Source organism: Panthera uncia, chromosome A2 (genome assembly GCF_023721935.1).
Source record: "Panthera uncia isolate 11264 chromosome A2, Puncia_PCG_1.0, whole genome shotgun sequence".
NCBI classification, from domain to species: Eukaryota; Metazoa; Chordata; class Mammalia; order Carnivora; family Felidae; genus Panthera; species Panthera uncia.
In genome coordinates, this window is record NC_064816.1 from 11,965,539 (window position 1) to 11,976,196 (window position 10,658).

The 10,658-nt window shown below is 58.2% G+C and overlaps 1 protein-coding gene across 2 annotated transcripts in view; it reads right to left on the reverse strand.

Moving 5' to 3' along the window:
* Nucleotides 1-3,236: 3,236 nt before the first annotated feature.
* PLVAP (plasmalemma vesicle associated protein) overlaps nt 3,237-10,658 on the reverse strand; it is an 11,751-nt gene continuing 4,329 nt past the window's right edge. Inside the window, exons 2-6 of one of the 2 annotated variants that reach the window (XM_049640186.1) lie at nt 9,921-10,017; nt 9,093-9,793; nt 7,796-7,853; nt 7,580-7,658; nt 3,237-4,039 (exon numbers count right to left, since the gene is read on the reverse strand). In XM_049640186.1, the coding sequence (XP_049496143.1) occupies nt 4,033-4,039; nt 7,580-7,658; nt 7,796-7,853; nt 9,093-9,793; nt 9,921-10,017 (942 nt within the window). In that variant the 3' untranslated portion in view covers nt 3,237-4,032. Of the gene's footprint in view, nt 4,040-7,579; nt 7,659-7,795; nt 7,854-9,092; nt 9,806-9,920; nt 10,018-10,658 lie in introns of both variants that reach the window. The other variant, XM_049640185.1, reaches the window with a different exon arrangement.

The following is a 10,658-nucleotide window of genomic DNA, read 5'->3' on the forward strand; positions in this document are numbered from 1 at the left end:
CCCTCCCCTCCCCTCCCCTCCCCTCCCCTCCCCCACTTCCCCTCTGGTAGCCATCAGTTTGTTCTCTCCAGTTAAGAGTCTGTCTCTTACTTTGTCTCTCTGTCTCTCGTTTTTCCTCTGCTCGTTTGTTTTGTTTCTTAGATTCCACACGCGAGTGAGATCATGTGGTATTTGTCTTCCTCTGAGTTGTTTCACTTAGCATTGTAATCTCTAGCTCCACCCGTGTTGTCACAAATGTTTTTTGTGGCCGAATACCTTATCCATTCATCTACGGATGGGATGTGGGATGGGCACTTGGGCTGCTTCCATGATTTGGCTGCTGTAGATAATGCTGCTATAAACACAGGGGCGCAGGTGTCCCTTTGTTGTTGTTGTTTTTTAATTTATTTTTAATGTTTATTTATTTTTGAGACAGAGACAGAGCATGAGTGGGGGAGGGTCAGAGAGAGAGGGAGACACAGAATATGCACAGGCTCCAGGCTCTGGGCTGTCAGCACAGAGCCGGACGCGGGGCTCGAACTCACAGACCGTGAGATCTTGACCTGAGCCGAAGTCGGAAGCTCAACCGACTGAGCCACCCAGGTGCCCCGCATGTGTCCCTTTGAATTGGCGTTGAGGCCTTTGATTCGGAGATGCCCAGCGGCCTGATATGTTGGTGATGGACCAGCAGGGGGCGCCTTGCTCCAACAAAAGGCCGTCCTGGCAACTCCTATCAAAGCTCCTGCCCTCTAAGGACTCTGGGATCCAGGCTTCCACACCCCTGTGGCAGCAGGTAAATGGTTAACTTCCCCTGCCACTGGCAGAAACTGAATCTTAAATAGGGTCAGGATCTTTTCCAGAATCAGAGAAAGGGTCCTGCTTCCAGTGATTGAAGATACAAGCTCTCAGGTTTCAGGGGGCATGTGAGCAGAGCCTGGGAGGTATCCAGGGCCAACACAGGGTATGAAGAGAATTCTCCCGCCACCCAACCGACGGGGGGCCCCTGACCCCGTGTCTTCACGGACTTCACTGCAATATGTCACTACTGATTTGTTTGCTTGTTTGGCCATCTGGGGCTGCCCCAGCATGGAAGGCTCCCGGAGGGAAAGGGTCACTCCGTGAGGTTCAGGTGTCCGTGAATGTCGCTATTATGCCTGTTTTTTGGAAATACGAACTGATGATGCCCGGAGACGAGAAGCAATATCGTAGGTCTGGTGGGGGTGGGGGTCCCGATGTCCTCCACATGGGGAGGGCTGGAGGGCTCCCAGGAGGCGCGAGCGGGGTCTGGGTGGGGAGAGAGATGCTCTTGGGGCAGGATGCCTGGGCCCCACCCACCTCCCCCGGGCCCTGGCACACAGCTGGACTGAGGTCCTTGGCTACAGTCCTTTTTTTTCCAAGAAGGGTGAGGCGGTTTGTGGGAAGCAGCCATGGGGGTTATTTATAGAGGTCACAGGAAATCCCTAAAGAGTCAGAACCTCTCCCGGTGGCTGGGCCACAGAGTCAGGGAGGGCGTCTGCCAAATGCTCCCTGATAGGTACTCAGTCCCTGTCCTGCCCCTGGGGGAGCCACCAACTCGGGGGAGTCAGAGCTACATGTTCTGGGTCTATAAAAAGGGAGGGACGGAGCTGGGGATTCCCCCAGGGGGAGCAAGGGCTATATCTGGGGCAATCAGGAGGGCTGCCTGGAGGAGGGATCTCTGGGGGCGGGCCTTGGAGAAAGCAGAATTTGCCAAGAAAAAGGCATTGTAATCTGACAGCACAAGTTAAGAGATACTCTTTAGCCAGAGAATTAAAGCTCCAGGGCAGCTGGAGGCAAGAGCTGCATTGGAGGTGGGAGTGAGGGTGAGGGGAGGGAGATAAGAGCCGATGAGGAGCTGGACTTTGTTCCCAGGGTAATGGGGAGCCATGGAGGGTGTGTGAGCCAGAGAGGGACATGGTCAGATCCCACGATGGAAAGGTCTCTCTGGACCAGCAGGGCTGGGAGTGGGGGCCAGCTGGAGGGATGACATCCTGGGATGCTCCGGATGGGAGAGACCAACCAAAAGTCAGACCTGTGCCCACGCGTCCAGAAAGTTTAGAATGATTATTTCTCAGATGAGAAGAGGGAGGCTGAGAACAACGGAGTCAAGATTTGAATCCAGGGATGTCTGGCCCCGGAACCCAAACTCAGACATCCTGTGGTTGCTGGGACTGGCGGGTGTCAGCGTCCTCTCCAGGTCTCTAGCTACCCAGGCAGTAGGCTTAGGGTCAGGGACATCCTCGCTTCCTTGGGGCCTCCAGACTGGCCCGTCTGGGCGGCCTGGCCTGGCTGACCCCCCTGCCCTGGCTTGGCGGGGCCCCAGCCGAGTGTTTCCTGCAGTAGGTCGTCTCTCACCCGAGTTTCCGTATCCAGGAAATGTCGCTCCTTTGTCCCTCCTGACTAGCCTGCTTTAAGCTTTGCATCGCCAGCCCTGGTTCCTTGTGACTCATCCCCTCCCTGTGTAGGGTCCCAGGGGGTGGGCTGAGAGGGAATCAAGGCTGAGGCAGTGGGGAAGGTTGGGGGGGGGGGGGGGATGAGCTGACAAGTTGAGATTCTCGACCACAACTTTTAGGCCATTTTTCTACTGATGGCCATTTGCTTGGTTTCCTGGAGGTTTTACTCCTCAGGGATAAAGTCCCAGGAATGGGACCGCTGAATCAAAGGGTTTGCACACCTTTACTTTTATTAAATGTCACCAAACTAATTTCCAGAAGGGCCACCGTGAGATTTGCCTTTCTGCCAGTCCCATAGGAAAATGCCCTTTCCCTACATCTTCACCAGCAGGTTGTATTATGGCTTTTTAGCTTTTTTTCCCTCCAGTCTCCTGGGAACAACGTGATTTCCCTGTGTTCCACTAACGTACTGTTCCCTGCTTCCCCCCACCGACTAAATTGGCAGTAGCTTCGGGGGCATCTTTGCAAATCTTAGGAAGAGGAAAGCTACAGATGGGTCATCTGGTTTTTAAGGAACTGCTTTTTAAACGTCTGCTATTTTAAAGAAACAACTCACAAAGCTGTCACGGTGTGGGCCGGCGTGGCCGTTTCGTGAAACCCTCATTGACTATGACTTTTGCCATTTCTCTTCACGCACGGTGATGCCTATACCTTGAGGGAACCTGGTGTCACCCCAGGCTTGCTCTAGTTTGTGGGCTCTTCTGGCCTTGGGACGGCGGGGAGGGGTTTCTCCAGCTCTCAGTCTTTCCTCCGTTGTCGCCAAGCAGAAATCGCCACTCTGGAGTCTTTGAAAGGATTCAATAATATTTATTTCGTGCCACTAACATATTTATATGGGCCACAGGCAGGGCTGGGTATGGGGGGGCGGGGGAGAGAGGGACTGAGGGAGGGACAGCTGCCCCCATGGGCTACGATGGGGCCAGTGGGCGACATCTGCCTTGGGACCCGGTGCTGCCTGGCAGGGGAGCCTGGGGACTCTCGGGGGTGGGGGGGGGGGGGGGGGGGGGGCGGAGACTCATGTTTTCCTGTTCTCCCTTCCCTAGGCCTGGCACCCTGGGGGTAAGGAGGAGTCAGGAGACAAGAAAATTGGGAGGGCAGTGCGGTGGGGACACAGGCGCATGCAGACAAGCAGGACGCTGTGGGCGCCTCAGCCCGTGTGCGTTGGAGGGGTGTGGCATTGTGCGAGGGCGGGGCAGGAAGCACGCGAGCGCATTTGTGTGTGTGTGTGTGTGTCTGTGTGTGTGTGTATGATGTCCTCCCGGTGTCTGTGCCGTGCTTTTGCGTGATGCCGTCGGCTCCTGACATCACTGTTACATCTGTGTGCCGTGGGTCCGGGACATCCTGCAGCATCCAGGGGCGGGGCGGAGGGGGGGGGTCGCGTGGTGCGGGTGTGGGCCTGTGAGGGAGTAGCGGAAGCTGCGGTGGGGCGTGGGGAAGGGCGAGCGCGGGGTGCAGGCCAAGGGCGCCCACTTTGGTCTGTGTGCGGCCGGGCTCCCGGCCTGTGCCAGGGGTGGCTCACGGCGTCTTGTCCGCAGACTGGCCAGTCGGGGCCACGCCTCGGTCCTCAGGGCCTGGAGCCTCCTCAGCCACTAAGGCAGGAAGGAGAGGGTGATACAATAGTCAGACAGCCGGAAGGACAAACCTCGCCTGGGCCGGCCTCCTCCCACCCCAGGCCCGCTCTTGCTCCTAAGGATTCTTCAGCTCTTTTGGGGTTCGGCCTTCCCGAGACAGTGCTGGGAGAAGCCACCTTCTGGGCTCCCGGCCTCTGCTGCGGCCTGACTTTCACCTTTGTTCCGTAAGGCTCTGGGGATCCCCCTGTCCCACCCCACACCCCTCAGACAGGGTCTCAATCTCCCTCCTTTGTCTCCGTTGAAGTGGCCCGAGGTTTCTCCAACGAGCCTGCCCCGACTCACACACTCTCCCTGGCTCCCCAGTGCCCTCAAGAGGACAAAGCCAGATCCTTTCTACCTGGCATTCCAGGCTCCACCCACTCTGCCCGCAGCAGTCCCCCTCGTCAGAAACTTCAAGAGCTGTCACTGCACCCCTCCCCAACGGCCTCTGCAGGAGCCATCCTGCCGTCTGGGATGCCCTTCCCCTCCTTGGCCTCAGTGAGGCTCTCGTGAGGGGTCAGGGGTTGGCTCGGAGGCTGTTTCCTGGTCGGGGAGGAGGGGGCCTCAGCCAAGTCCTGCTTCCGCTGGCCCCCTCCCTTCCTTCCCTGGCTCTTCCCTGGGGCCCCAGCAGCCTCACGTTCCTTGGCTGGCGCTGGATCCCCGTCCCTGGCTCCGGCTTGACCAGGATGCGCCCGGCTCCCGACCAGCCCTGACATTCCTTCTTTACCCGCCCCTGCCCACCAGCCTGCAAGGGAGGGTGGTCCCTGGCCATCTGTCAGAGACTGAGGCTCCTCACTCCCCCGTCATCGCTTGTCTGGATGCCTTTGCGCTGGTCCTCGGCTGCCGCCTTCACCTCTCAACAGTGCCCGGGGGGGGGGGTGTCCCTGTGAACACCTGAGTCCGGTCATGTCCTTCTCTGCTCGCTGCTGTGCCAGGGCTCCCGAAGTTCTCACCGCACCCACAAGGCCCTGCCTGATCTGTGCGCCCCGCCCCTCCTCACCTCCTACTCACCCCCTGGATCACTGTGCTCGAGCCTCACCACGCACGGTCAGTCCTGTCTCAGGGCCTTTGCACAGGCTGTGCTCTCTGCCTGGTTCACCCTTTCAGGGATGCCCTACTCTCCATGGCTCCTCCCTCACCTTTCTAGTTTTTTGCCCAAAGGTCACCCTCACGCGGGGCAGAGAAGCCTGCCTGGCCTCCTGTGGAAAATTCTTTAATTTTTTTTTTAAAGTTTATTTATTTATTTTGAGAGAGAGAGAGAAGGAGAGAGCACGAGTAGGGGCGGGGCAGAGAGGGAGAGGGAGACAGAGAATCCCAAGCAGGCTCCCCACTGTCAGCACAGAGCCTGATGCAGGGCTCGAACCCACGAACCGTGAGATCGTGACCTGAGCCAAAATCAAGAGTCAGATACTTAACTGAGCCACCCAGGCGCCCCCTCCTGCGGAAAATTCTCACCTCCTCACACCATCTCATCCCTTTTCTGCCTCGCCCATGGCCAAGGGGCCCCACAAAGACATCTCACGCATCAGGTTTGCGATCTGTCTCCCCCGCTAGACTGTGAGCCCCACAAGGGGTTGTGTTCTCATCACCCAGCCGCTGCTCAAGGTATCCGGGTTGAATAAATGAAACAAATCACAACGGTGATGGCAATGGACTTGAGTGACACTCGCCCCGTGCCCGGCTCAGGGCCAGGGCTGGACTCCCATCTTCAGCCTCCCGCTTTAGCTTTATCCAGCCCCTTAGCCCCTGCCCCAATATTTACTTGTTTTCACATCCACTGTGTGTGCGCGCGTGGGAATAAATTGACACCCAAAGGACACAGTCTCATCAGGTAAAAAGAAAACTAGTTCACTTGGCCATCAAGAGAATGGGACTTAAAAATGTCTAACGATGGGGCCGCCTGGGTGGCTCAGTTGGTTAAGCGTCCGACCCGCTCAGGTCATGATCTCATGATCCGTGAGTTCGAGCCCCGTGTCGGGCTCTGTGCTGACAGCTCAGAGCCTGGATCCCGCTTCAGATTCTGTGTCTCCCTCTCTCTCTGCCCCTCCCCCGCTCACACTCTGTCTCTCTTTCTCAAAAATAAATATACATTAAAATTCAGATGTGCCTGGCCTCACTGAAACTCCCAATCCAGAGCTGATGGCCTCTTTCTCGGGGGAAGGCAAATCAAGGCTGGAGCCCAGAACAAGAGGCCCTTCCTGAGCCCGGGGAAAGAAAGAAACAGGAGGGGCCTGGCTTAACTACTCATTGTTTTCTCTGCAGGGGGATGTCTTTTGGGGTAAACAGTGTCAAGAGCTTCCCCTTTTGCAGTTAGGACAGGCTTGGGCCGGGAGCCTGGCTCTGGCCCTGACTCACTGACGCATAACCCCGGGGCTGGTCACTTCCCTGGGGCCTCAGTTCCCTCCTCTGAGAAGTGGGGATAATAATAGAACCACCTTCCTTGCCATGATGGCTTTAGGCCAAGATGGAGAGAGGAAAACTGCTTGGAACAGGGTCTTCCCTCCAGCTCTTGCTTTCCTCTCTGCAGGCTGCCTGAGGCTAAGGGATCCCTCCCAGGCCGAGAGCCTTCTGGAGCAAAGGGACAAGTTCTGCGAGAAGATGAGCTCCCCGTCGGAGGGGGTAGGTAAGAAAAGGCACACTGGACATGGAGCTGGATGCGGAGAAGCCCTGGGATTTGACCACAGACCCGGAAGTCTACTCGTCGCCAAGGCCTGACGCAGGCTTGGGGTCGGCGGGATCTGACTTAGAACCCCCAGGGGTGTCCCGGAGCCCCGGGTCCTAAACTGGGAACGGCAATGCCAGTCGCTGACTCCTTGGTCCGCGATGTGGTCCTGAACGGAAGCGTGGCCACCACCTGGGAGCGACCACAGGATGTTCTTGGGGCGGGGGTCTGAGTCACCTTCCCTGTGATGCGCAGGCTGTGGTCTGGGAGGTGGTGAGGGCGGTACGGGCATCGGGCCCTGACCTGAGCATGTGCGGGGTATCTTGAAGCGCCCCTGCTGCAACCCCCGGCCCCTTGTTTTAGGCACTTGTGGACAGCACTTTACAGGTGGCAGAGAGTCTCCGTGCCCTTGACTTCAGAGACTTCCGTTTTTGCAGAAGAGAGAGAGAGAGGCTCAGAGAGGTGGGGTGAGAGGCCCAGGGTCTCTCTCCTGACCTCGCTCTCCTCCTTCCTCCCTTCCTCGGCTCCAGCCTCCCTCCCCACCCTCATCTGGCCTCTGAGCCTTGACCCTGGCTCTTCAAGATGTCACCGGGAGCACTGTGGCTTCTGCCCGTCCCCAAACCAGCTCGCCCCCATCCCCCAGCTCAAAGGCCCTCCCTTGCCTGCCTGGAGTCCAACAGCCTGGGTTCGTGTCCCAGGCCCGCCACTCCCTGGCTGTGTTACCTGGTAGACAGAAGGCGCTCAATTAAGGAAGCAGCAAGCGTGAGTGTGAGATGAGCCTCCCTCCACCCCTAGTCCTGTTCCCATCCTCCTCTGAAGCCCTGAGACTGAACCATCCCAGTCTGCCAGTGCCTCACCTGGATGGGGCTGCAGCCCCTACGGGAAGCCTCTGGGATTCCAGGATCCTTCTCTTGAATTCCTCGAGGCCAGCTGGGTCTGCCGTGAGAGGAAGGGGTCAGGTCCACCCAACTGGCCCAACCCTGGGCTAAGGATGGGCCGGCAGGGCTGAGATGGGATAAAGAGTGGAAAGGATCGCCCCCGACCCCTTCCCGGCTCTGCCTTCTGTCACTTACCGATGGGCTGGGGGTTGGGGGCAAGGCCCACAGGTCTTGGTCCAGGTATCGGCTGCGACTGTGGGAAGAGAGACAGAGGGAGGTCGGCAGAAGCCGGGACCCCCTGAACCACAGGGCCAGGGAGGCTCCTGTTCCTTCATGCCCCGTAGTACCTGCAGCTGAGTTCCTTCCAGAGCAGGGACACCGATACCAGATACCCTCACATCAATGGATGTCCGATCACCTGCACCCACCTGCGCTCCAGTGACTGGGGACTCCAGGGACTGGCTTCCCTCAGAAGCCCCCCAGAGACCCCACTGTGGCCTGCCTCAGTCTCCATTACTGCCTCAGTGCCAACCCAATGGATCCCAATCCATGACCCCAACTGAGCCAATCCCCCCAAACCCGAAATCCAAAGCCAGCTCTAAACTCAATCACCTAAAATCCAATCCCAACATGAAAACAGAACCTTCCTTAGACGCAAAGCCTCATCTAAACCCAATCCTAATGACAAACTTGATCCAACCGGAACTTTACAACCAACCCTGACCCCAACCCATCCCTTAGACCTGGTTGCTGTGAAAAATCTGCCCCCTAAGCCATGGCCCCAGCCCAGCCCTGGGCTCCACCATGGCTTCCCAATGTCCCACGCACCCCGACTCAACTTGAGACCCCGGACTCTCCCTGGAACCCCAAGCAACCCTACCAGCCACCCACTGACATCCTGTATTCACCCCTCACCCAATGTGAGACCCACCGGCTGCCCTGCATGCGACCCCTGACTTAACTTCTAACCTTTCTTCACAATCCGCATCCGGCACGACCCCAATTCTACCAATTCCAAGACCAACGAAGGCTTCGATGGAACCCTAACGTTAACCCAGACCGACTCTAAACACAGCGGTCGCTGAGAACTCATCTTGACCCAAACACAAGCTCTGTCTCCACAGCGAGCCTTCCCCCAGACCTGCCTTAACCTTCAGTCTAACTCCCAACCTAAGCCATCACCCCCGCAACCTTCACCCCAGACACCTCCCGACCTTGACACCGACCCCCCCCCCACCGTGAATTCCCAGTTCTCCCCCCGCACCCATTTCGAGGTCCACCCGTCCTCCAAAACTCAACCCCGATCCTTAATCCTTTCTCAGGGTCATTGCAGACTCCAAACTCCACCCCGGTCTTATGTCATTGAATCTCTCAAGTGAGTCCTAACTAACCAGACCCAGGCTGGGAGGCTCGCCTCGAGCCCAAGTTCGACATCGCCTCCACCAGGGCCCGCAGGCCTGACCCCAGTACAACCTGAATCCCTCCAGCCCACCTTGGCCTTGATGCAGGCGTCCAAGGTGGAGCGGCTGACGGCCAGCTGCATCTTGAGCTGCTCTGTCTCCCGCTTCTTCTCCTCCAGCTCCTTTGCCAGGCTATCTCGCTCCTTCCGCAGAGCCGCCTTCTCCTCCAGGGCTAGCTGGGTCTGCCGGGCGCATTCGGCCTGGAGCTTGGCCTCTCGGGCCTGGGCCTCCTTCTCCGCCTTCTCCCTGGCCGCCTGAGTGGCCTGCAGGCTCCGCTCGACCTCCAGCTTCTGGCGCTGGACGTCCGAGCTCTCGCGGGCCACGCGCTCGATGCCGGCCCGCAGGCTCCGGGCCAGCTCGTCCACCTTGGTGCTCATGAGGGCGGGCATGTGGTCGCAGGTCCTCCGGATGGAGGTCAGCTCGGAGCCGAGAGGGTGGTACAGGTTGTAGCCCATGGTGTCCAGGGTGCGCGGGATGATGGAGTCCCGCCAGAGGTTCCGCAGCTCCGTCTCAAACTTGTCCTTGTCCAGCGGGAGGCAGAGGGTCTGCACCTTCTGCAGGCGATCCTCGGCCAGCTGTCGCTCCTGCCGCTGCTGCTCCCGGGCCTTGCCACACTCGGCCAGCTGGTCCTCCACCAGCCGCTTGTTCAACGCCAGGCCCTCCTTGTCTTTGGCGCACACCTGCTTCTCCTTCGCCAGTTCCACCTCCAGCATCTTGGCCTTCTGGTTCAGCGCTAGGAGCGAGGCTACAGGTGCAGGAGAAGACACCTCGGGAAGGTCGGGGGAGGGGGCGGGGGGGGGGGTCCGAGAGGCCGGGCAAGGAGTCTATCACCCTGGCTCCCCGCCGCCCAGACAACTCACCATCGGAGCTCTTGTTAGCTTCCTTCAGTTGTTCTTGACATTCCTTCTCACTCAGGATGATGGCTGCCATATACCGCTCGTTGTTCATGGAGATCACCTGACCAGACGCGACACGGGGCAGAGCTCACCGTCCGGCCCCCGCGGGTCCCCCTGCTCCCGGGCTGCCCAGACCCTCCGGGCTGGGGCCCCAGATCCCACACCCGGGTGGCCTGGGTTGGCCCAGTTCACAAGGGCGTGACTCCTTTATGGGGGATGCTGGTCGCATCTTTCAAAGTCGGTAACTGGGGCGCCTGGGGGGCTCAGTCGGTTGAGTGTCCGACTCTTGGTTTCAGCTCAGGTCATGATCTCGCGGTTCATGAGTCCGAGCCTCGTGTGGGGCTCCAGGCTGACAGTGTGGAGAGGGTTTGGGATTTTCTCTCTCTGCCCCTCCCCTGCTCCTGTTCTTTCTCTCTCTCAAAAATTAAATTAAAAAAAAAAGTTGTTACGGTTAATACTATTGGGCCATAAAAAGGAATGAAGCACTCACACCTGCTGCAACTTGGATGAACCTTGAAAACATTAATTCACATGTACGGCCAACTAATTATGTTTTATCTTTCTATATTTTACTTTATTGAGGGGGAGAGGGCGCAGGTGAGCGAGGGGTAGAGAGAGAGAAAATCCCATGAGGGGCAGAGAGAGAGGGGGAGAGAGAGGAAGAGAAGAAGACAGAGACGGGGAGAGAGAGAGAGAGAGAGA